This window comes from Lygodium microphyllum, chromosome 19, assembly GCF_053477565.2.
Source record: "Lygodium microphyllum isolate KBCC chromosome 19, Lygodium_microphyllum_v1.1.10, whole genome shotgun sequence".
NCBI classification, from domain to species: Eukaryota; Viridiplantae; Streptophyta; class Polypodiopsida; order Schizaeales; family Lygodiaceae; genus Lygodium; species Lygodium microphyllum.
In genome coordinates, this window is record NC_141153.1 from 132031711 (window position 1) to 132058462 (window position 26752).

Sequence of the window (26752 nt, forward strand, 5' to 3'; positions counted from 1 at the left end):
GTAGGAGGCGCCAAAGATTCTCAATGCTTTTGCTACACAAAATCAAGTTGGAATGCCGAGATTGGTGGATATGAGATACTACCCCATGTCATCCTTGCTTGGAATCTCTCTAGATATGAATATGAAACAAGTATGAAACACGGCTTAGTGTGCAATCTAAATTAGAATAGACTTGGGGTGTGCCAATAAATTTTCATTTACAATTGGCAAGTCCAACAAGGGCGATGGAAAAATGTACGATGTGAGGCTCTTCTTGTGGGTAAAGGCCAGGTAATTCTAGTAGGCATTGTAGCTTGTGCAGTTATCCAACACATGGATCAATCCTATCATTTGGCAAGAGGTTTGAAGGAGATTCAATTAACTACTGTAATGAATGGTTCCCCTTGATTATAGAATCAGAAATAGAATACTCCAGACGTAGCTTTAAGATCTTAAAACCTAATTTATATCATATTAGATGAAAGCACATATAATCTCATCTGATTAACTTGAAAAGCTCCTCTCTCCTATATAACTTCACATTTCAACAATGTTGTGCTTATGATTGTTGATGCCTCTTGTAGGAAGCATTGGTCCATCTTGTGCCTATAAAGTATCATCAATTAACCCCGTAAAATCATATGAAGCAGAATCTTTGACATAACTAATCTATCATGATAATGTAAGTTTACATAAGGCTCAGTCATACATGGGAGTCATTATCTTTATGACTCTTTCCAAACACAGTTCTCAGGAATGCGAATATCCAATATCCAAACTGCTGTTGCTCAAACATTGAAGTTTTGGCCACACAAATAAGGTGGCACATAATGCTGCAGTTGCTTCACTCCAGCAGATCACTTAAATGTTATCTGCGAAGCCCAATATTGCGCAGCACATCATTGTACAGCTGCAACGATTTACAAGGTATTAAGCAATGAAGAAACACCCTGAATAATGCATCGCCATCAGCGGAAAAGAAACTCTGCATTCTGGTGTATGAAGATAGTTCCATCTTTTATATCTCCCTGGCAAACTGGCTGATGCACTGTCTTGCCTCCGGCGCCTTGTAGATTACTGGATTAAGAAAATCAGATGTCAGCTATTATTTTATCAGATTAGAACTGCCCTGAAAGAATGAATTCTACAAAACAGGTAATTTTTCATCAAAATATCAACAAGTTCTATATTTAAGAGAGTAAAACTAAACCCCTCTGGTAGTAAATAACAATGCTACTCAAACATGAGTGATCTGTATTTTCAGTGTTATCCTATGTCGTTGGTACATTCCACATACACCATGCTAATGAGATTTTGTTGACCTGGGAGAAGACATCCAATTTTAAAACTGCACCTCAATCAGCTGTGTACTTGGTATGTGGCTTGGAGAGTTTAAAATAAGATTCCTGTGCACATCCCTGTCCTCCTTTTGAAAATAATCACATAGAAAGAGAAAATCGTGCACACGTTTTGTGGTATGTACCACATTCTAATAATTACAGAAGGAAATATTTTGACATAAAGGATCCCTCAATATACGTCAAAGAATTATGTATGATCGTGCACATGCTCGCGTGCATGTGCATATGTGTGTGCGCACGTGCAAGCATGTGTGTGTGTGAGGGAAGGGGTGGAGGAGGGATGGGGCAAGGGTTACCAGATTAGGATCTCTCTCTCCTTGGAGATATTGGTTCTCCCCACAATCTGGCGCCGTCGTGAGGCAATTGAAAGATTCTTCGACTGAGAAGTCTGCAAAGAAGTGACTTGTAGTTTGTAGTGTTATTAATAGATATGTCAATATTAAACCTCAAAGCACATTGAATAATGCATAGACAAGTACATTTCACCTTGAGCAGCAGAAACACAATACAAAAATGAAACCGTTTGCTTCTGGGAAAAGGGTCAAGACTATGAAGCTATTGTGACAGTATCTGCGAGCATTGTGTCAGATAACTTCTTACCTGTTCTTTGGTTCCCTTTCTATATCTTTTATAGAACCAAAAACATTCCCACAGAACTCGAAACAATGTTGAACTCAAAAGATAAAAGGTAGAGAACCAAAATCATTCACACAGAACTCGAAACAATGCCGAACCAAGATCCTTCTAAAGAAAAGTCTTAGCATATTGTTAAACTCATCTAATCCTCCTCCAGCTATTGTCATCTAATCCTGCATAGTATGTTGCGCGTCTCTGTATGTAAATTCTAACTCCCTCAAAATCAGTACAGTAGATATTTATTGAAATCAGTATGGTAGATATTAGGAGCTACCCTTGATCAATTAGTTAGTAACTGCAAATTCCAATGTCAACTGAGTTACGCAAGGTTAGATTTGAGGTTTGCCTGCTGTAGTCACACTGTAGCTTCACAAGTCTTCATGGCATTATAGTTTCAATCAGAGCCCTGCGCATCTGAGCTTTAGCTGCAGCATATCCAGTTGAGCTTTAGGTGGACACTCTAATAACATGAGAAGCCAAGTTGAGAGTGGGATTTTCACACGTTATCCATATTCCTCAAGGCATACCCATCAGAGTGTGGAGATAATAGAAAACAAATTCTTGTGCTGTTGTCTACCTATGGTAGATCCCAAACAAAACAAAGGCCTCTCTAACATCACTTGCCTAAAAAGAATAGGTATTTTGTCCCTTTTGCCAAAAATCTGATATGTATATGACACTTGTCGCTCTAAGGCCAAGGGTCTTAGATCCACACCCAAAATCAAACAGTCCACAACTAAGCACATTTTACCAATAGGAGTCATAGAGAGATTGTCCTAGGGCCTAGGAGGCATGGAGGAGAGCCCTAAAGTTGATCTTTCATGGCAAAGACCATGGTCATGGACTCAGGACCTAGGCATCTATAGCTTGGGTCACAAACAGAGGCCAAACACGTGGATATATCATATGAGGATGTTCAAGGGAGACTTTCTTTCCTCATCATGGGAGAGCATTTGAGCACGATCCCAACTCCAAATTACTTGCATGTAAAGTGGATCCATGGACACTATCATAGATGGGAGCTGATAGCTAGTATTATTGTGTGGTATATTTGGACCACAAGGCACACCCATGCTATAGACCATGAGAATGTATCCACAGCAGAACTCTTTCAAGAATTTGGGCATACATCATCCACACTCTCTGCAGGGGATGGGACAGGATGCAAGGCAGCTCTAAGAGGAGGATGAGAGATGGCTTCTTGTGACAGGATGCAAGGCAGCTCTAAGAGGAGGATGAGAGATGGCTTCTTGTGGACCAAGGACTCTAGCACCTTTTTTCATACTGCCCCTCAAATGGTCTGGTATTATAGCCCACCAAATTCGTTGTTTACACAACATTGTATTTGTGATGTACTTTGGTTGCTCCTTACAGGGTTCCTTGCACTTTGTATTTTACCTTAGAGGGATTTTCTCAGAGGTATTATTATTAGACCTTTTTTGGGAAGAAAAGGCATTTTACCCACATCTAAGCTAAATTCATTAGCCAAGCTTAGCCCCGTTCAACAGTGGCAATGCCACTCCATGGAGGTCAAGAGGGTGCTTTCCCCAAGTAGTGTAGATTCTCCACCCCCTGGTAACCATGCTCATCAAAGGCTGGCCAATGGTGTAGTGGATTCTCGATCTCCCCCTCAATCCGTGCCTTATGGCATACCTAACCGGCTCCATGATTATCCACCATTAGGCTAGATTTTTAGGATTCCTAAGTTACTCTTAGGATCCTTAAATAGATAAAGTTCAATTTGTTATTTCTTTGATAATCTTGCTAGATCTTTAGGTTGCTACACACCGTGTCCTCTACTGTGACAACCGAAGTGCAATTGCACTAGCTAGTAACCCAATTATTACACCTTGGATATAGCATGTTGAAGTACATTTTCACTTCGCCACAGAGCAGGTTGAGCTAGGTACTATAGGCCTCGATTTTGTGCCCTCATAAAAAAAAATTGTAGACATATTGACCAAGGCAATCAATCAGCCCATGCTTCAATATTTATTACCCAAGATCTTGGGTTCTCATCCTCCCCTACTTCTTCAGATTGACAAGGAGAGGGTGGTTCCCTCTAGCTTTCCCTTCTAGTTTGAGAGGGAGCGGCTTTCTTCTCTTGATGGTGACGGTGTTGTTTACAGTTTTTGAGTCAGACATTATGAATATTGTACTTTATATCTTCATCTAGATCATCAAGATAACCATGATTATAAAAGGATACTTGGGCAAGTGAATAATTCCCCTGCAAGGGCACCATCCAAGAGGTACCATTTCATCGCATTTTGCATGAGCATGATCACACCTACATTGAATCTTGTATAACTCTAGTGTATCGGCATTCTATTCTTGTAAACATGCATTTGTGCACATTTATCCCTTCTCAATCTTTGGAGTGGTCGACTCTAGATCCACCATATTTGTAGCATTGCATATGGCAATCTCCCTTGCTTATTTAACTTGTCTAGCTTGCTTTCCATACTTCTTTTTTAACCTCCACATACATATCATAGATGCTTCCCACACAGCCTACTTCCTTCGTCATCGACACATAGTAGTGGTTGGGATAGGTTTGTTTATTTTGTAAAGGTCTTGGTGCTGACCATCCCCAGCTCCCCTAGGGACACTTTTACTCAATCAACCAAACACTTTTTGAAAACGCTCACTTAATGCTAAACCTTTTGAAACCAAAACAAAAGCCCTTACAAAAGAAGAAGAAGAAGAAGAAGAAGATAGTCCATTGTGTTTCCATTTGCCTTTGCAGGACTTAGTAGGCCATTGGGCAGCCGACGAGCACTCTTTGTCCGATGCTCTATCCTCTTTGGGGTGAACACTTGGGCTCCCTTGGTAAGATTACCATTGCTCTTGTAGTCTTGGTAGGTCACTAGGTAGCTAACATGCACCCTTTGCCCGATGCCCTGGATGCACCCTTTGCCCGATGCCCTAGCTGCTTTGGGGTGGGATGCCTTGGGGAAAGGAAAAGAGAAAAGGCTTAGGCTTGTTTGCAATCCCTTTTTGGTTCCAGTTTTGGGCTTGAGAGGGGGTGTTGAGCTAAATTCCCATTAGATTTCATTAAAAAACCCCAAAAAACAAGTTAATTAATGAATTTTAACCATTCTTTTAAACCGAGAGTGGTTCAAGAGAGTTTCAGTGTCCCATATGTAAACCCTAATTTGGGAGACCCCAAATTTTCTTTAAATAGACAGCTTGCACTCCCACTCTTCTCAATATCATTTTTGCATGTTTTAAGTGCTAGAACTTCGTCATCCACACCCCATTCACAAAGGACATCTCAACCGAATCTGCCTGACAGTTCTTTCACCCATCAAGCATCTATTTCCCACCATCCAACACTGCCCACACCCCTTGCTGCTGCTACCATTATCTTTGGAGGCTATGTTTCAGCCTGGTGGGCCCATCCACAAGCTGCGTTTGCAGCTGCAGCACCCATACGGACTGCCTACTACTGTGTTTGGTGCTTGCTGCCGCTGCCTACCATTGAACACCCACCAGAAGGTTGCATTTGCAGTTCTCTCTCTCCTCACTGCTCCATTTTTCACTTATTCGGCATCTAGCTGCCTTGCTCCATTTCTGGATCTATCAGAGTATGACACATTCTCCAGCTCATTACCTCTGCCTCAGTCCTTGAGACACGAGAGTTCGGGGTACAACATTCATTCACTGCATAGTGTGTTTCCTGCTGCATGAGCATTGTATTACTCAGATTCACTCATTCCAAATTATTCACTCTGTTCATTGTCTCTGAGTTACCCTGACCTTAACTGTGTTCTATTATCAGTATGTGCTTTGTCATACAAAAGTGTTTTGTGTTATTGCATTTAGGGCATTTCTTCACAACCATCACTCTTCCTACTAACAAAGTTTCATGGAGCTCCAATATAGAAGCTTCTGTTTGATGCTCAAAAGAAGAGGTGCCAATTGTTGCTTCGAGGGGTTTTTTTTTTGGCAAATAAAATGTGGTTAATTATATTACTTCAGAAAAACCTGAATACAAGGAAGTGCTCATGCTCAATAGACTAGCTGGAGCTGATGCAGAGTCACAGATTTGTCAAGTATACAAGCCTCTTAGGGCAGTCTAGGGGGAATGGAGGCAAGAAGCCATGGAGGGGGGGTGTATCACCATCTGGGACTGCTTGCCTGCATCACGAAAAACAGGTCTTGGCCACCCCAAGTGCGCATGAAACGAAAGCGGAGCTCCTGACGAGCTCGAGACTCGCCCTGCACCTGGTCCCATCAGCCGTGGAGGGAGTGGATGATGGAGGTCCAAAGCTTTGCCAAAGTCGCATGTACTGAAAGTCTTTCCCCGCCAAAAACCTCCTGACACCGAGCTTTCCAGATGTGCCATCCAGTAAGACTACCTATGATCTCCCATACATCAAAGCGGTCTACGCTGTGGGCTCCAGTACCTGGCAGATGGTAGAACCTCCAAGCCGACTACTGCGCACGACCTAGCCTTAATCATGAATATCATGTCCTACATCCCAGCCTCATACAGAAGGTGACGGCCCTGGCTGACTACCTGCCAGCAGAAAGCTCCCCATGAGATACATCCAAGGTTGGGTGCTATACGACAGAGAATGCAGCATGCTCCTCTCCATACGAGCTGCGCCACCTCACATGACCAAAGACAGTGCTTTGGCGTTTCTAGAAGTTGCTATGTGCAGCATTTACAACCTCCATCCTTCTGCATCTGGGCTAACCAACTCCCCAACGCCACGCCTCCATGTGCCAACAGCCATAAGAAATACGATATCCTGCTCGGCCTCCAGCTGTCCCATAGGCGGCGCCAGAAAGTCCACCAAAAAGCATCTGTGATGATGTGCTCCGTCCAATACCTACTATGCGACGGCGCCCAGTCCATGTCCTCTTGCATCAATGTGTCTGCCAATCCTCGCTGTGTACTCCGGGAACCTCAGCTTCTTGGTGACCGTAGTGGCCAGCCATAGCCACTCTCCTGAATCCCACTCGAGCTCATCAAAGTGGCCTGCTTTCCCATATCTAGAGGTGCCACTCCCGGAGCTCCTCCTAGAACACATAAGGGTCCAACTACTATGTCTTCCCTTGGAGGCCAACCACCCGAATCCTCCTCTACGAAAGGACAACTATCCCTCATCTTGCTGCTCTCTGTCAAGGACCAGACGCCCCCCCCCCCCCCCCCCCCCCCCCTTACACAGTGAAGAAAGTCCCATGTGGGGCGCCGCCCACTCTACCTGCCACCTGTAAGGGGATATGTGTTGGTGAAAACCTAGCAGCCCATACCTCCCGTGGCTCTACCGGCTCTCATATTCGAGGGGGCAAGCCACTCCTGAGGTATTGTTGCATCAATCTCCCTTCTCCTCAACTCAACTCCTCTCTGGTAACCTGATACCCGCTGTAACACCTCCTCATCTACCATCTTGTACACCTCCCACCATGTCCTGAAGGTACGAGCCGGCCCGGCCTCCCAACCAGCCCACTGGATGTGGGGGCACTCGCCAATCTGTACCCCATCCCAATCTCTAGCCTGGGGATTCCAAATCACCGGCTGGCGGTCTATCTCCTCCTAGCAGCCTTGGGGGCTCTAAATTAGGGCCTTACGGAGGCCCTGCCACACACGAAGTAGGCTATGTCAGAAAGGGAATATGGGAGACACGATTTGGGCCATTGTTAAGATCCATCTCAAGGACGGCCTCCAATCACTGCTACACTCTTGGAGACCCTCCTACAATAGGACCTTCCAAGTTTGCCCTCTTGGTGTGAGACTGCGGACTACTAGCTTGCCCAAAAGGGCTAGACTCTGATACTCTGGGTCTATGATCCCAACCCTCCCTCTGACCGATGCTGGATGATGGTCGCCCACGCCACCTTGGTTCAGAAGTTGGAAACGTCTAACCCGGCCCAAAGGAAATTCCACGCTAGGCAGCGAAGCTGAACTACACAGGATGAGGAGAAGCACCAACACGAGACGATGTACCAAGCCATCGCTAGGAGGACCTGGTTAACCACTAGGGCTCGGCTAGCTAGGGAAAGATGAGCAATACTCTAGTAGGTTAACTTCCTCTCAATAGAGTCGAGGATTGGAAGAAATTACTGGGTAGGAGTGATGTTGAGTCCCACCTGGAACCCTAGGTAATGGACGGTCTCTGCCCTCTGTACAGCCATCTAAATCCCAAGTGGATATCCCAGTCCGTGCTAGAGTCCGGGTCCGTGAGGAAACCAACCGACTTTCACCTCTGCTGATTTTCACTCCCACTGTAGTGTAAAACACCTCGAGAGCTAGTCTCTCTCTCCAGCAGCAGCTCATCGTCCTCTATGTAGAGTGTTGTATCATCTACATACTCTGGTCTAACAGCTCTGTCTCTTCCCTCACCGGAAGGCAGAGGTCACGTAACCCGCTCACACGTGACCTGAGGAAGTGAGACATCACCTCTGCAAAGAGTAGAAACAAATATGGGGACAGACGGCAGCCCTATCGGACCGATCTCTCCAATCGAAACCCCTCCCCTTGCCTGCCACCTATGAGAATCCTGTTGGTAGCCAATCTGTAGAGTGTGGAGACCCACGGATCCATGCCTGGGGGAAGCCCAACCTCACCATGGTGCCCTCTAAAAAGTCCCAGTCAACCTTGTCATAGACTTTCTCGAAGTCCGGGAGTAGTACCGCCAATCCCTAACCATTGTGATGGGCCCACTCCATCGCCTCAAAGAAGGTGAAGACATTGTCTAGGATATTCCTATCCTGGACAAAGCCTGTATGTATGTCATGAATGATATCTAGAAACATAGGGCGGAGTCGCCTACCAATCATCTTTGCCAGTGCCATATAGGCCATTGACAATAGGGTGATCAGTCTCCATTGGGATAACTCCAACCGGTCTCCCCCTTTGGGGAGGAGACTCATAAGACCTGCGGAAAGACTCCCTGGCATCCATCCTAAACTGAAGATCTCCTGGAAGGCTAGCAGTAAGGGGTCCTTCACTACCTCCTAATACATTTTTTTCTTTTTTTGCAAGTAAAATGTGGCTGATTATATTACTCAAAAAACTGATTACAACAGAGTGCTCATGCTCAACAGAATAAACTGGAGCTTATGCAAAGTCACCACTACATCATGTATACAAGCCTCTCAAGGTAGTCTAGGGGGGATGGGGGCTGGAAGCCAAGGGGGAGGAGTATATCGCCAAATGGGACTGCCTGCCTGCATCACAAAGAATAGGCCTTGGCCGCCCCAGGTACGCATGAAGTGACCACGGAGCTCCTGACGATCCCTAGACTCGCCCTGCACCTGCCATCTACCGCGGAGGGAGTGAATGATGGAGGTCCATAGCTCTGCTAAGGTCACAAGTGCTGAAAGTCTCTCTCCGTGGAAAGCCACCTGGCATCGCGCCTTCCAGATCTGCCATCCAGTAAGACTCCCTATGATCTCCCATATCTCTAAGCGGTCTGCTGTGGGCTCCAGTACCTGGCGGATGGGTAAAGCCTCCAGACCAACCATTGCGCATGACCCTGCCTCGATCATGAAAATCGTGTCCTGCATCCCGGCCTCATACAGAAGGTGATGGCTCTGGCTAACTGCCTGCCAACAATAAGCTCCCCATGAAATACACCCGAGGCTGGGGGCTATACGTCGAAGGATACGGCATGCTCCTCTCCACACAAGCTGCGCCTCCTCACAAGACCAAAGGCAGTGCTTTGGGGTTTCTAGAGGCTGCTGTGTGCAACGCTTACGACCTCCCTCCTTCTGCATCTGGGTAAGCCAGCTTCCCACTGCCAAACCTCCATGTGCCACCAGCCATAAAAAATACAACACCCTCCTCGGCCTCCAGCTATCCCATAGGTGGCGCCAGAAGGTCCGTTGGAAGGGCTCCGTGATGCTGTGCTCCGCCCAATGCCTGCTGCGTGACGGCGCCCAGTCCATATCCTCTTGCATCAGTACATGTCTGCCAATCCTGACAGTGTATTCTAGGAACCTGGGTGGCTTTTTGGCAACCGCAGAGGCCGGCCATAGCCACTCTCCTGGATCCCACTCTAGCTCATCAAGTGGTCTACCCTCCCAAATCCAAAGGCGCCACTCCTTGAGCTCCATCCAGAAAACATAGGGGTCCAGTCGCCAAGTCTTCCCCTGAAGACCCACCACCCGAATCCTCCTCCATGAAAGGGTGGCAATCCCCTCATCCTGTTGCCCTCTGTCAAGGGCCAGACATCCCTCCTCCTGAACGGCAAAAAAGGTCCCCTGGGGGGCGCCACCCACTCTACCTGCCACCTAAAGAGGAATGCCTGCTGGAGAGAACCTGGCTGCCCATATCTCCCCGGCCTCTATCGGTTCTCATATCGGGGGGGCAAGCCACTCCGAAGGTATTGCTGCATCTATCTCTCTTCTCCTCAATTCCACTCCTCTCGTGCACCCTGATACTTGATGTAGCACCTCCTCGTCTACCATCCTGTACACCTCCCGCCATGTCCTGATGGAGAGAGCCGGGCCAGCCTCCCACCCAGCCCATTGGATGTGGGGGCGCTCACCTATCTGTGCCCCTTCCCTATCTTTGACCTGGAGGCTCCAGATCACCGGCTGACGGTCTATTTCCTCCTGGCAACTTGGGAGCCTCTAGATTAGGGCCTTACGGAGGCCCTTCCACACGCGGAGTAGGCTCCGCAGGAAAGGTGATCTGGGCGGGGTAATCTGGGCTGAAGTGAAGATCCATCTCAAGGACGGCCTCCACTCCCCGCCAAGCCTCGGTTTACAATTGTGAAGGCCCTCCTGCAGTAAGACCTTCCAGGTCTGCCGGCCTGGTGTGAGACCGCGGACAACTAGCTTGCCCAAGAGGGCCATACTCTGATATTCTGGATCTATGATCCCAAGCCCTCCCTCTGATCGATGTCGTATGATGGTCGCCCACGCAACCTTGGCCCTGGAGTCTCTGAAGCCATCAGACCCCGACCAAAGGAAATTCTGCACCAGGCGGCGAAGCTGCCCTATGCACGATGAGGAGAAACACCAACACAAGGCGATGTACCAAGCCGTCGCTAGGAGGACCTGGTTAACCACCAGGGCTCGACCGGCTAGTTAGAGGAGAACCGTGCTCCAGTAGGTCAGTTTCCTCCTACTAGAATCTAGAACAGGAAGAAACTGTTGGGCAGGAGTGATATCAAGTCCCACCTGGAACCCTAGGTATCGGAAGGTCTGCCCTCTGCTCACCCATCTAAATCCCAAGTGGACTCTCCACTCCGTGTTGGAGTCCGGGTCTGTGAGGAAACCAACCGATTTTCGCCAGTTGATTTTCGCACCCGCTGCAACACAGAACACATCAAGAGCCAGCCTCATTCTTCCCAACATCACCTCATCGTCCTCTATGTAGAGTCCTGTGTCGTCTGCATACTCTGAGTCTAACAACTTAGTCTCCTCTCTCACTGGAAGTTAGAGGCCGCGTAGTCCGCTCACACGTGACCTGAGGAAGTGAGACATCGCCTCTGCGAAGAGTAGGAACAGGTATGGGGCCAGGGGACAGCCCTGTCGGACCGATCTCTCCAGCCGAAACTCCTCCCCTCGCCTTCCGCCTATGAGAACCCTGCTGGTGGCTGATCTGTACAGGCCAGAGATCTCGCGAATCCAAGCGTGGGGAAATCCTAACTTCACCATGGTACCCTCTAGGAAATCCCAGTCCACCTTGTCATAGGCTTTCTCGAAGTCCAAGAGTAGTACTGCCAATCTTTGCCCACTGTGCTGGGCCCACTTTGTCGCCTCAAAGAATGTAAATACATTGTCTAGGATGCTTCTATCCTGGACAAAGCCTGTCTGTGTGTCATGAATGATATCTGGAAGCACATGGCGTAATCGTCTCTACCAATCATCTTTGCCAAAGCCTTATAGGCCACTGACAATAAGGTGATCGGTCTCCACTGGGATAGCTCCAGCCGGTCTCCCCCTTTGGGGAGAAGACTGATAAGGCCTGCCGAGAGCCTCCCTGGCATTTTTGCCCATCCTGTGTATGGAAAGCCTCCTCTAGTTCCTTCTCTATGAAGGGGACTAGGAGGGCATGTCCTGTCTCCTCTGTGACGAGGGACGGGGTGTGATCCCTTACCTGTTGTCTCCATCTCTGTCCTCTAATTGAAGCTGTCTCCTGCTGGAAGAGGCGCTTGTAATAGTCGGTGGCAATCTCCATCACCTCATCAGGGCTAGAACCGGTCCTCCCATACTGATCCCTAAGGCTGCGTATATGCTCTCCCGTGGTGCGGGGCTAGTGCACCTGGAAGAACTCCCTGCACATCGTGTCTCCCTTCCGTGCCCAAAAGGTTGCTGAAGTGCGGAAAGAGAACTCCGAGCGCCTGTCCTCTAGGCCAGCAATGGCTGCACGCGCGCGCACCTTCTGTGCGTGGAGGGTGGGGTCCCTTGGTGCCTCCTGCAACAATCTCTGCATAGCTGCCAGGTCCCGTCGTAGTGCTCTCTCCTCCTCCCAGCACTGCTGCCTGGCCTGTAGGGCTGCCTCTTGGCAAATTCTGCTTGACTCGGCTAGGACCTCTGCAACCTCCTCTGCTATCCTGTCCCTCCTGACCCACTCTCTGGTCCAGATCTGCTCAATCTGTCTCAACACCTCCTCCCTCCTATAGATCGAGTCAGGGATCCGACAGGATCGTGTATCTAGGACAGATGCTGGGGGATCAAGTGCCAGTACAACTGGGCAGTGATCGGATAATGTGGTGCCTGCCAACTGCTCAATCTGGCCTCCACGAGAACCTCCCCACTCTTCCACATAAAACCTGTCCAACCGCTCCACCTAGCCGCCTGTATCAACTGCTCAATCTGGCCTCCACGAGAATCTCCCCACTCTTCCACATAAAACCTGTCCAACCGCTCCACCTAGCCGCCTGTATCCCCAAGAAAAGTCCAACGACCTCTCCCTCCTATGGAAGGCAGGGTCTTTCTAGGCATCCCGTGCTCCGACTGCAAGCAAAAAGATCTCCCATGCCTCCTTCTCCTCCCCAGCCATGCCCTGGTAGTTTCTTCCTCTGCCCTACTGGTTCTCCAAAGCCTCCAAATTGTTGAAATCTCCTCCAACAATCCATGAGTCCACCTCTGGGAGTCCATCTACAATCTCCACCCAGAACCTGTTGCGTGGCCTAACCTTCGTAGGGGCATAGACATTGAGGACTCCAATACACGAGTCCCAATATCCAGTCTGATCCATAGAGCCCTTCCTGCCACTATCATCCCGTGGTCTCATACACAAGTGGTGAGACTCGAGCCAATAGAGGTGCATATGCCTCCACTCTTGCCGTGGGCACCTATGGCTTGCTCCCAGTAAGTATGCGAGCTGCCCGGAAGTACCTTCCCAACCCGCTGAGCCTGGGCGAGGGTGAGCTTGTACTCCTGCAGTAGCAAGATGTCTATCCGTCCGGCGAGGGCAGGCTGCAGCTCCTGTCGGACAATCAGCTTCCTCGAGCCACGTGCCCCACTGTAGTGGAGACTGTTCACATTCCAGGATGCAAGATGTAGGCTCATGGGAAAACCTGTGACTAACCGAACAGGCATCTGTTCGGTGTGGATGCTGCAAATGAGGAAGAGAGATTGTGAGGCATGCAGGTACATTTTGCCACCGGTCTGGATGGTGAGCTCTAGTCCCCCATGGTGGCCCTTTGCCGGGGACCATAGGGGTGATAGATGCTCCAGGTGGTACTATCAATGCATCTATCACCCATGCTGAAAAACGCGACTCTGTACACTGGTAGAAGTGGGCCGCCTGTGCAGGGGGCCACTCGATCACATCCCTCGGCGCTCTCCACTATGGGGGGGCTCGAAAGATAATGCAAAATGCGAGACGTCGGCGCCAGCCCACCAGTTAATGTCCATCATGTAACCTAGCTGCTGTTGTGCGAACAATGCTAATCCTTCATCTCCCATCCACTGGGAGATGTGATCCGCCACCTGACTCTTCAACTCCTCAATCTGTATAGTCGTCCACTCCTCTGAAAAAGATGATTGAAAAAAGAAAGTGTAGTTTGGTCCATCCGGTGGTGCTAGTAGGTGGACCTTGCCCCTCCTTGACTTACGAACCACGAAGATCCCCACCTCTAGAGGTAGTGGGAACTCTCCGCGCTCTGCAACTTGCAGGTAGGACCATGGGCCACTGCGGAAAAACTCTTGTGGCAACAGCTGTGCCTGTGTCGGGAAAGTATGGCGGGTGGCAAGGGCAAATGAGCTGGTGGTTGTGTGGACGAGGGGGGACTGCTGGTGTGTAGAGGAGGTGGGTGTGTGTCGCTCATCACCTCCTGTGGGAGGAGGGGGGGTGGGTCTGGGGGGGCTCACCTGACCTGGGTGCGATCAGGGGGGGTGCTCGGTAGGGGGGGTGATGGGGGGGTGCTCGGTAGGGGTCTGGGGAGGCTCACCTGACCTGGGTGCGATCAGGGGGGTGATGGGGCCTGAGGGGCTGGCTGCGCCCCCCCTTGCCGTCTCCCTCTCTGTCGCCTCTGGACCCTTGTGAACCCGTCAGCGTCCACCTGTGGACCTGTGGGCGGAGCCGCCTTGGCTCCAAACCGTGTACAAACTGCTGCCTGATGCCCAAAGTCATGGCAGCGCAAGCACTGCCCTGGTTGCCCGGTCACAATGACCTGCTGCCTAAAGGAATGCCCACCTGCCTCAATCTCTAGAAACTGTGGGATATTCTTGACCTCCTTCATTGCCACCCGTACCTTTGGGACCCCTACCGCTGTCATTGCATCTGCGAAGGACGCGGGAAGGACAGTGCCGAAGAGCCTCCCAAAGTCTTCCACCAACTGGCGGTACTCAATCGCCAGGCCGGGGAAGAGAAGGGTGACTGGGTGCCGAAGAAACCTGTTGTGGAGTGCAAACGCCTCCACAGTGAAGCCATTGTACCAAGGGACCATGTATCCCTTCGTGGATGCATATGGTGAGCTGGCGAGTAGCTCGCAAGCTGCGTCTACCGAACTGAGGCAGACCATGAAGATCCCTTGGCCCAATAGGACCGCCTCCATGATCTGCGCTGTGCCGATGCTCAGCGTGGAGGTTAGCCAGTCCCGAAGCTGGGCCCTGGCTGGGGAATGTCCTACTACCTGACCATAAATTGTTGTTTCCATAAGCTCCAGCTCCTTAGCTCAGATGGCTAAGAGCTGCTCCTCAGAGAGGACTACGCGCAAGGTGTTCGACTGGGGGGTACTCGGTGAGTGCGCCGGCGTCTGACCAAAGGTTTCCATTGCGCGTCCCTTCTGGGAGAACCTACCTATCGCGCTGCTGTGCTGCTGAATGGGGAGTTGCTGCAGGGGGGGGGAGCAACTGGAGGAGGAAAAAATTTGGGGGGGGGAGAGGGGGGTTCTGTTTTCAATGGCGGTGGTGTTGCGGCCTGATAGCGCACCAGGCCTCCCATCAAGGCAGCACTCGAGGGGGGGGGGGGGGGGGGTGTTTCTTTTTTCAATGGCGGTGGTGTTGCGGCCTGAAAGAGCGCCAGGCCTCCCGTCAAGGCAGCACTCGAGGGGGGGGGGGGGGGGGAGGGGGGGGAAAACAGCCAAGCAGGGGGAAAACAACCAGACAGGAGGGGGAAGCGGTGGACGGCGGCTGTTGCAAAACGTTGGGCCGGGGGCGCGCGAACAGTGCGGGGAGGCATGACCAGTATGGGGGGCGAAGAGTCGGACGGCCACGATCAGTCGGGGCGGGGGGGCGATCAGTCTGGGCTGGGCGATCACTCGGACAGCGGGCAATCAGTCGGATGGCGCGAGCAGACGGACGGGCATGCGTAGTCAGGGCGGGGGGATAGCAGCGCGACGTGACGGGCTGAGCTTCCTACTTTACTTTTCTACCTCCTAATACGTAGTTAAGAGAGCCTTAGAAAGGCCATTCTCTCCCGAGCATTTCTATCCATCCTGTGTATGGAAAGCCTCCTCTAGCTCCTTCTCTGTGAAGGAAACTAGGAGGGAGCGTCCCATCTCCTCTATGACAAGGGATGGGATGTGATCCCAGACTTGCTGTCTACATCGTTGTTCTCTGGCTGAGGCTATCTCCTACTCGAAGAGGCGTCTGTAGTAGTCTGTGGCAATCTCCATCACCTCATCTGGGCTAGAGTGAATCCTCCCATACTGATCCCGAATGCTATGTATTTGGCATCTGCTCTCTTGAGGTGTGGGATTGATGCACCTGGAAAAACTCCCTGCACATCGTGTTCCCCTTCCATGCCCAAAAGGTTGCTGAGGTGCGGAATGAGAACTCCGAGCACCTGTCCTCTAGGCCAGCGAGGGCAGCTCGTGCTCACACCTCCTGTGCATGAAGGATGGGATCCCCTGGTGCCTCCTGTAGTAATCTCTGCATGGCTGCTAGGTCCCGCCGGAGTGCTCTTCCCTCCTCCCAGCTTTGCTACCTAGCCTGTAGGGCTGCCTCCTAGCAGATACTACTCGGCTCGGCTAGGACCTCTACAACCTTCTCTGCAATCCGGTCTCTCCTGCCCCACTCCCTAGTCCAGATCCACTCAATCTATCTCTTCACCTCCTCCCTCATGTAGATCCAGTCAGGGATCCAACAGGATCGTGTGTCTAGGACAGAGACTGGGGCATCAAGTGTCAGGAGAACCGAGCAATGATTGGAAAAAGTGGTGCTAGCCAACTGCCCTACCTCACCTCCGCGAGAGCATCCCCACTCTCCCACATAAAACCTGTCCAGCCACTCCAGCAGACTTCCACATAGCTACCTATATCCCGAAGAGAAGTCCAACGACCTCTCCCTCCAAGACCATGGTCCACTACAAAAAAACTCCTATGGTAGCAGTTGCACCTGTCTCGAGAAAGTGTGACGAGCGGTATGGATGGATGAGCTGGTGGTTGTGTGAGGAGGGGGAGGCTAGACTGCTGGTGAGTGGAGGATATCGACGTATGGGGCTCCTCACCTCCTATGGGAGAGGGGGGGAGGGGAAGACACCTGTACTGGGTGGAAATCAGGGGTATTGATCGGCAGGAGAGATGGGGAAGGGGAGGATCAAGGGATGGTGGGGTGGTTGGAAGCACAAGGCGGATGTGCGGGGGGGAGATGTAGGCCATCAGGTGAGGTGGCTGTGGAGGCCTGTGGTCCTGTCGGGTAGAACCAAGAGGGGGGGGCTGCGTGGTGCTCTACCAGGGGGCGACGCTCACCCTCCCGCTCCCTATTGTCGTGGCTATGTTTGAGGGGCTAACTGTGGCCCCCCCTACCGTCTTCCTCTCTATCGTCTTTGGACCCGTGTAAAGTCGTCAGTGTCCACCTGTGGGCCTATTGGCGGAGCCATCTTGGCTCCGAAGCACATGCAATCTGCTGCCTAATGCCCAAAGTCAAGGCAACGGAAGCACTGCTCTGGCTTCCCAATCATAACAACCTGCTGCCTGAAAGAGTGTCTACCTGCCTCAATCTCTAGAAACTGTGGTATATTCTTTGTTTCTTTCACTGCCACTCATACCTTTGGGACTCTTGCGGCTGTCACTGCGTCCGCGAAAGAGGTGGAAAGGAGAATGCCGAAAAGCCATCCAAAGACGACCACTAACTGGCGGTACTCTATCGCCAGTTTGAGGAAGAGTAGGCTGACCGGATGTCTAAGGAATCTCTTGTGGAGCACAAATGCCTCCACTGTGAAGCCACTGTACCAGGAAACCATGTAGATGACCCCTTCGTGGAAGCATAGGGTGAGCTGGCCAGTAGCTCACGGGCTGCATTTGCCGAGGTGAGTCGTACCATGAATATCCCTTGACCAATGAGAATTGCCTCCATGATCTGCGCTGTGCCAATACGCAGCGTGGAGTGAAGCCAATCCTGAAGCTAGGCCCTAGATGGGGAGTGTCCTACAACCTGACCAAAGATCATTGTTTCTTTTAGCTCCAACTCTATGGCACGGATGGCTAAGAGTTGTTCCTGAGAGAGGACGACACGCAAGGTGTTTGACTGGGGTGCACTCGCAAAATGCACCAACGTCTGACCAGAGGTTTCCATTGCACATCCTTGCTGAGAACCTACCAATCACTTTGCTGTAATGCCGGAGGGGGAAGTGTTGCTCTACAAATGTAGGGAGCAACAAGGGGGGATGCGGGGTGGGGAAGGTGCTGTGGACTCCACGGATGGCTGGCTCCCTCCTGACAATACGCGGGTGGGGGGCTTGCTAGACAGGGCCGCAGGGCGAGGGAGGCAAGGGCAGCATGTTTGGGGGGGGGGGGGGAAGGGGTGTTGGAAGTGCATTAGGGGGGGAGATGGGCGCATCATGACGGAGGGAGGGGGGAAGGCGTGATGGTGGCCAGGCTAAGGGAGGAGGCGCAATGGTGGGTAGGAGAGGGGGGGACGCAATGGCGGCCAGGAAGGGGGGAAGGCACGATGGCGCAGCAGGAGGGGGGTTGGAGGTGCGATGGCTGGCAGCAGCACGACGGCAGGGAGCTGATCATTCGTGGCACGAATTGCTTCAAGGGGATGTCGATCCCCACATGGCATGCAAGATATCTCACAATGGTTTCATCGGAAACCCATGTGAAAACCTCATGGGGCCACAGCCCACCATTCCAGCTGCCTAGTGTCACATACCTAGAAACCATAGGACTTGTGCCAGCTAATTGAGGCACCTACTGCTCTATAAAATAACTCCATGGCCAATAGAAAGGCCCTAAAGTTACTCTCTTCCTAGTCTAAATTAATTGCTCTATCATCAGCAAATTCCATATCAAGAAGCTTCTCAAACTCAAGCATGGGTAACTTGAGGCCTCTGATACTCATGGATCTGTCTCTCAAGAAGGAGCTCATGGCCTCTACTGTTGAGAATCAGAGTTTGCAGCAGTAGAATGTGTGCACAAGAGGGAGAGAAGAGCTCAAAGTACAAGAATGAAATCTTGCTTACTAAGTTACTTAGAGTACAACTTGGGTACACTCTCTCACAAATGATAGTGACCCATAGGCTGTTTATATAGCCCTTTGCCAGCTAGGGTTAGGGTTTCCCCTGCCCCTAGGGCTATTCACACTCATCTCCCCTTATACTCCCTTGCTTACAGTGGGTTTCTATGCCTATCTTCTAACACCCGCCCTCAATGCCAGGGTGGCATTGGATTACAAGACATGTAAGAGATTCCCCCCCTTTTTGGGATGCCTTTATAAATCAGGCTTACAAGGTTGTTTGAGGTAGATGATTTAAATAGTCAAAACAATCGATCTTCAGATGAATTGGAGACATAGTTGGCCACCAATTCTTTGGGTATTTCAAGAGTGTTGGGGCATTTACTTGTTATATGCCCTGTCTTCTTACATTTGTTACATTTCATCTTCTCGGGATACTTCTTCCAGCAGTTGTTTACAAGATGTCCTTTTTTCTTACAGAAAGAACATTTAGTGAGAACTGTATGAACCAATACTTGTTCACGGGAATTTGAAGTTGCCTGACTGTTGATGCTTTCTTTGTGGTTCCTCTTTTCTTCATCCAAACAGGATTGAATGGTACTTGCCAAAGTAGGATCTGGAATGTTGGTGAGAGTGGTTACAAGAGTAGGAAACACCTGTTTTACAGCTTTTAGGAGAATAGCAATAGCATCTTCTTCAAGTATTGGAGCTTGTACAGAAGCAAGTTGTGCCATAAGTCCCTTCATATGAGAAATGAATTTTCCCAAATCTTCTCCTGAACGATATTCCAAGCTAAAGAATTCAATTTTAAGGAAGATTTTAGTATTCTTGCCAGTGGCTCCATAAAGCTTTTCAAGCTCATCCCATTTTTCTTTAGCAGTGTTTAGTTGATCAACATGATGAATCAGGGATTCATCTAAGTGTAGCATTATGATTGCTTGAGCACGTTGGTCATCTTCTATATCAATCATATTTGCAGAGTTTACAACTCTACTTCCTTGAATAAGAGGCCAATAACCTCTCTCCATCATTTTATATTTTATAAGTACCTGCCACATGGATGGAAATCCTTACCATCAAACTTTCGAATTTGAGGACAGATGCTTGTTGCTGATGATTCCGAGGAGAGTATGATGACACTCATGCTATTGATTTCACTGACCAATGTACTTGAGACAATGTCACTTACGGTATGCAATACACTTCTTGTGCATAATGGTCTATGTGTTAATTTTACACATAACCTTACAACAATATATGAAGAGGAATAAAAAACTCACTGGGTTTTAGTGAATGCCCAGCAAGCTATTAACCTGATGATTTATGATTAGTGTTAAAAGAGCACTATTGTCAAGCTTAGTGAAGTGCTTGAATGGAACCCGGTTGGAAGTCGGCTTCCCGATGCTTAGTGATGTCCATTGAGCATGCCCGAGAGCTTTAGACTCTGGAATAGGATTCAGAGACTCTGCTTCAGTGATTAGAATCACTGTTAATGAAGCTCAAAGTGTAAAAATGCCAAAATGTCAAGCTTGGAGCTTGTTGGCTATGGCTGCCCAAAAAAACACAGTTAGGGTTTGGCTTGTGGCAGCCAGCAGAGGAAGAATTTCTCAGAGCCCTCATAGCTGAGGATAGCCCACTTGGGGGGCTATCAAACCCCTATGGTGGTGGCTGAGATTGTGCCGCCTGCTGCCCGCGCCAGGTCAGGAGACGCCACGCTGTCAGAAACTGCGCCGTTTCTGGGATCTTGACAATGCTGGCCTCACACGTGGACAATGTCAGTGTTTGAGCTGACGAAGAGCTGTGCCCTGATGTGGGGAAAAGATCTCTAGAAGAAAGCTCAGGCTAATATGGCCTCCTTTGTCCTCCTCAAGTCCTCCAATGGAGGTAGGTTGCAGGCAGCTATGGAGGAAAGAAGGATAGGATGAAGAAAATGACAGCTCATGTGCACTTAGTGATAACTGATGCTGAGGGAAGCTGAGGAGATCAGAGATGGCTCTGATACCATGTTGAGAATCAGAGTTTGCAGTAGTAGAATGTGTGCACAGGAGGGAGAGAAGAGCTCAAAGTACAAGAATGAAATCTTGCTTACTAAGTTGCTTAGAGTACAACTTGGGTACACTCTCTCACAAATGATAGTGACCCATAGGCTGTTTATATAGCCCTTTGCTAGCTAGGGTTAGGGTTTCCCCTGCCCCTAGGGCTATTCACACTCATCTCCCCTTATACTCCCTTGCTTACAGTGGGTTTCTATGCCTATCTTCTAACATCTACTACAAGCCACAAACATTGTACACATAATGCATTCTTGTGGGTTGTAAAGTACTTGTATAAAAGCACATGATCATTTATTCATTACTTTGGATAGTGTACTTGCGAAAGTTGGTGCTACATTGGGAAAATCGTCCCACAAGCAATTAGAGGTGAATATATTGGCATGGCACTAAAGTGAATGGAAACCATTTGACCTTCAAGAATGTACTTCTATAAGGAAAAAAAAAATATTTATTATTGTCTTGGTGGCATTGACACTTGTTTGTTGTGCACAGTACACAGCCTGATAGGGGTGCAGCAGGACATACCTACTCTCACATGTATAAAGACAGAGGATTCATACCCTCTAGGAAATATTACAAGGTGACTCAGCACAACGGCACATGAGCAGGAGGCACAAGGCCTTACATACCTGGCAGTCCAGCCCCTTTTCCACTTAGGGGCATGAAGCCACATTACACGAGTCTGGCCCATTTTCCACTTAGGGGCAACCCATATGATTGGCTTCATTAGCCTTGTATTATACACCTCCCCCTTGAGCTAATATTTAGGGAGTTGTTCTCATTTCATATTTGTGCACTGTATCTACCTTAGTGATGATTATTGCTGAGTTGTCTTTTAATAGACTATTCTTTTCCTGGAAAAAAAAGGATGTATTCTTGCTCACACTTTAAGCCAGAACATCTAAATGATGCAATCACAGACATTGTCACACAATGTACTAGCAATCGCAGCAGCCTGCATTGACTGTTTATGACAAAGCACTATCGCATGCTATATTTAACATCTAAATCTTCACAGTTTGATGCTCTTCTAGAGCAGGATATAGCCAGCCCTTACACAGGTCTGTACCCTAGGTGTGTGCCACTTGTAGGCCACTAGCTTGATGGGAAGCCCCTTTTGGGGACTTTTTTGTAAGGCCCATCAGCCTGCCCACACCTGCAAAGAGTCCAGGCACTGCCACATACGCCATCTGCATTTGGCATGGATTGTTCAATCCATCCACTGCAACCGTTACTACAACTCCAAGCTTTTCTTCAATATGGAAAATGTATGTTTAAGATTTCAATTAGGGATATGCAAAGAACTGTTTGAAAAACTCCACCCACATTCAAGATGCTAAGTCTCTGCGAAGAGTAGTACCGAAGGTCTCAAGGGTAACATATTCACATTCATTGACAATGAGTGGCACCCCAGATTCTGTTTTATTATTGGAGGAGCTGACTTTGTTGACAGATGCCCTTCTGAAATTGATGACATTCGACTGCTTTCAGGGTTCTTTGCAAAGATAGTTGCTAGCTTTACATCAAGTCTTTCTATTGAGGCAAGAAGGGATTTCTCCTCATCTGAGAGACCAAACAGCTTACAATGATCTTTAGTTTTATTTCTCAATAACCAAATACCCATTCTCTCTTTGCAGCAACTTGACAATGGCAATTTATGGCGCTGTTTTGAATTATGGCACGTCTGTGGATGAAACTGATCTGAAGCTGCCTGCATACATAAAGGCCTCAGTCTATATGGAGCCTCAACAAAGTTATCCTTTCTTCTGAATGGCTTATAGGAAGACTTGCATCCCTCATTAGATCCTAACGGAGCTTTAGGAGGTGGCTTCATATCCAACACTTTGTTGTGAAGAACAGGAATATCATCTTGATAAATTTGGTCTCCCTGTTCATGGATGGGTTTTTGAAAATATGTCTCATTCAGCATTCTATTGGCAAACAGAGCACCCTCAGGCATGTGAGCAGGTTTTGCAGATAAAGCATGCAGATCCATGCTTTCACTATTGGTACTTTGCATCCGACTCTGTTTTTGAAACAAGTAACCTTTTGGCTCAGCTCTCCATACTATTTCCCAGGCTAAAGCCTTCTTGTGGGTGTTTCTACCTTGTGAACAGACTGCACTCTGACCATTTGTCTCACTACTCTTTGTCTTTCCTACTTTGCATGCAACTTGGATGTCTTCAAAATTTTGCTGTTGCTTAAAAGAATCAACATCATCTTCTTCTATACATGCTTGATTTGATTCTAATATTTCCAAAGTCTGTTGCCTGCAGTCCTCAACAGATTCATTCTGCTTCAAGGGGCTGCTGGAAAAGAAGTCATCTATACTTTCTTCTGCATCTGGATCTTTGGCACATTTACTACCTGTTCTGTCTTTTGTTTCTTTTGTCTGTAGTCTTTCATTGGAAGTGCATAAAGCTTGGTTCAAATTATTCAACCAATCTAATTCCTCCGTCTCATTCAAAGGGGCACTCAGATCAGATACACCTTCAGTCTCCTTTGGTTTCTTTTTGCAATCCTCCAAACGTGATTTCAAGTCAGTAATTTCTGCAATAAGAAGGGATGTGGCCATTTCATTCTGCAGGCGCTCTTGCAAAACATTCTCTATAAAACCTGCTGGAATCTCAGAAGTATCTTTTACGCCTGCATTGCTGTAACATTTAGACACTAAAGTAAAGTTGGTGCTTCTCTTTTTAGTGAACACGAAATTCATCTGCTTGATTTATTTATTTTTAACAAACACCAAAATTCATCTACTTGATTTTCGGACTTAATCTTGAAAAGTACACTACAAAATATACTTTTTCAGAGAAAAGAACAATCCTCTCAACAAATCCCATCAGAATAAAATATCCCGAGGCAAAGTACAAAAATAGCTTTGTAAGGGACTTTCACAACAAAAAATACTACTCCAAAATATTTTTTTAATTATAAGTTACTAAGTCCAAAAAATAGGCTCTTGGAGGACCATAGCAGCCTAGAATACACTAAATATTCCGGTAGATCAAGGCCAAGGATCTTGGAAGGGCATTCAAGCTGCAATCCATAGCTGCCATAATTTGAGCCTAGAGATCAATATCCTTTGGTCTTCACCAGTTAGCTCCACCCATGGTTGAAGAGAAGATAGGGCAACCTCTTCTCTTCAATCATCACTTGAGGCCAATGTCCAATCAATACTTGGGGCAGAGGATACATGTTTCTTGGAAAAGGTTCTCCATACAAGTTCCTACACTACAATGCTAAAGTAGTTTCGAATTCTCCTATGTAAATGTTTTTAGGGTTGCCCTGGGTACTGGAAAATCGCTCCCTGCCCGTCATGTGCGCCTGCTCTCCCGCCCCCGGCTGACCCTTCACGCCTGCCCCACCTGTGTCCTTGGCCGTCGCCTGTGGCCCATCCATGGGTCCCCCCCCCCCCCAAACCCGCCTGTGCCCCCGCACACAGCCCGTCAGCCCCCACCCTGTCGCCCCCACCTGTGGCTTTGTCTCCATTGCCTGCGGCCCAAAACTCCCCCCCCCCCCCCCCGCGCACTGCCGCTGCCTCCCCCACCCTACAGCCCCCGGACCCCGTCTGGCAAACCCACCACCCGCACCCCCCCCGCCCCCCCCCACAATTGCTCCCTCCCTCTACAACAACTTTCCCTCCACTCATAGCAAAGCAACGTGACTGGTAGGTTCTCAACAGGGATGCGCAATGGAAACCTCTAGTTAGACACCGCTGCATTCTACAAGTGCCCCCCAGTCAAACACCTTGCGCATCGTCCTCTCTGAGGAACAACTCTTAGCAGTCCGTGCCACAAAGTTGGAGCTAAAGGAAACATCGATCTTTGGTCAGCTAGTAGGACACTACCCATTCAGGGCCCAGCTTCGGGATTGGCTTCACTCCACCCTAAGCATCGGCATAGCGCAGATCGTGGAGGCGGTTCTAATGGGTCAAGGGATCTTCATGGTACGAGTCACCTCGGCAGATGCAGCCCGTGAACTACTGGCCAGTTCACCCTATGTTTCCACGAAGGGGGTCATCTACATGGTTCCCTGGTACAGTGGTTTCATAGTGGAGGCATTCATGCTCCACAACACATTCCTTAGACACCTGGTCATCCTACTCTTCCTTGAATTGGCGATAGAGTATCACCAGTTAGTGGAAGCCTTTGGACGGCTCTTCGGCACTGTCCTTCCCGACTCTTTCGCAAACGGAGTGACAGCCGCAAGAGTCCCAAAGGTACAAGTGGCAGTGAATGAGACAAAGAATATACCACAGTTTCTAGGGATCGAGGCAGGCAAACACTCTTTCAAGAAACCGGTTATTGTGACTGGGCAGCCAGGGCAATGCTTGCGTTGCCATGATTTGGGGCATCACGCAATAGAGTGCATGCGCTTCGAAGCCAAGGCGGCTTCACCATTAGGCCCATAGGTGGATGTGGACAGCTTTACATGGGTCCAGAGACGACAGAGAGGGAGATGGCAGGGAGGGCTGCAATCAACCCCTCCAACAAAGCCACGGTAGAAGGATGCAAGAGGGCAAGCATCACCCCCCCAGCAAAGCACCACGCGGGCCCCCCCACCCAGCAGGACCACAGGCCTACACATCCACCTCCCACGGAGGCCTCACACCCTCCCCTCCCCACGGTTCCCCCCTCCCCGACCCTAGCCCATAGCTCCCCCCCTGCAGAGTTACCGAGTCCCCCCCCCCCCCCCCTCTCCCCACATCCGCCTTGTGCATCTGACCACCCCTCCATCTCTCGATCCTCCCCCTCCCCACCATCACCCCCGCCAACCACCCCCCCTGACCCCCACCCAGTACAGGTGACCCCCTGCCCCCCCCCCCCCACAGGAGGTGAGGGCCCCCATACGCTGACATCCTCCACTCACAGGCAGTCTAGCCCCCCCCATCTTCGGCTAACCCATTAAAAATGGGCAAAGGCACTCCTAAAGCTGGCAGATCCGGCGTCCCTGCAGGAATTGTAATGGGTTGTGCCATGACGACAATCGGATTAACAATAGAAGTTTGGACTGATGGAATCACACCCCCACTTGAAGTGGGTTGACTTGGTGGAAGAGAGGAAGAAGTTGTGCTTCCTTCTGCACCTAAAGAACTATGTGCAGCAGTTCCGTCACACCTTCCCGAGACAGGCGCAACTACTACCACGAGTTTTTTTTGCAGTGGATCGTGGTCCTACCTGAGAGTTGCGGAGCGCGAAGAGTTCCCACTACCCTTGGAAGTGGGAATCTTTGAGGTACGCAAGTCAAGGAGCGGCAAGGTCCATCTACTAGCACCACCGGATGGACCAAACTACGCTTTCTTCCTTCAGATCTCCCATACAGGAGACTGGACGATGACTCAAATAGAGAAGGAGGTGAAGAGCTAGGTGGCAGACCACATCTCCCAGTGGAGATGTGAGAAGGACAACTGTCACTTTTTTCCCAGTAGTGGTCAGGTTGCATGATGGTCATCAACTGGTGGGCTCGGGCTGAGGTTCCACATCTGAGCATTATCTTTCGAGCCCCCCCGCAGTGGAGAGCTCCGATGGATGTGATCGAGTGGCCCCTGGCACAAGCGGCCCGTTTCTATCAGTGCACAGATTCCCACCTCTCAGCCTGGCTAATAGATGCCTTGGTGGTACCATCAGGCGCATCTATCACCCCCATGGTCCACCCCAGGGCTACCATGGGGAAATGGAGTTTACCGTCCAGGCCAGCAGCAAAGCGTGTCCGCATGCCTCATAGCTCCTCTTCTTCATCAGTAGCTTCCAGACTAAACAGATGCTTATTCGGTCAGTTACAGGTTTTCCTATAAGCTTACATCTTGCATCTTGGAATGTGAACAACCTCCACTATAGTGGAGCACGTGGTTCCAGGAAGTTGATTGTTCGGCAGGAGCTGCAGTCTGACCTTGCCGAACGGATC

At 49.4% G+C, this 26752-nt stretch overlaps 1 protein-coding gene across 6 annotated transcripts in view; it reads right to left on the reverse strand.

Annotated features, from left to right (window-relative positions):
- Positions 1 to 469: 469 nt before the first annotated feature.
- LOC148020394 (uncharacterized) overlaps positions 470 to 26752 on the reverse strand; it is a 101471-nt gene continuing 75188 nt past the window's right edge. For all 6 annotated transcript variants that reach the window (XM_087700691.1, XM_087700690.1, XM_087700694.1 and 3 more), the window contains 3 exons: positions 22206 to 23499; positions 1637 to 1728; positions 470 to 1056 (listed from right to left, as the gene is read on the reverse strand). In XM_087700691.1, coding sequence (XP_087556817.1) covers positions 948 to 1056; positions 1637 to 1728; positions 22206 to 23499 — 1495 coding nt within the window. In that variant the 3' untranslated portion in view covers positions 470 to 947. The remainder of the gene's footprint in view (positions 1057 to 1636; positions 1729 to 22205; positions 23500 to 26752) is intronic.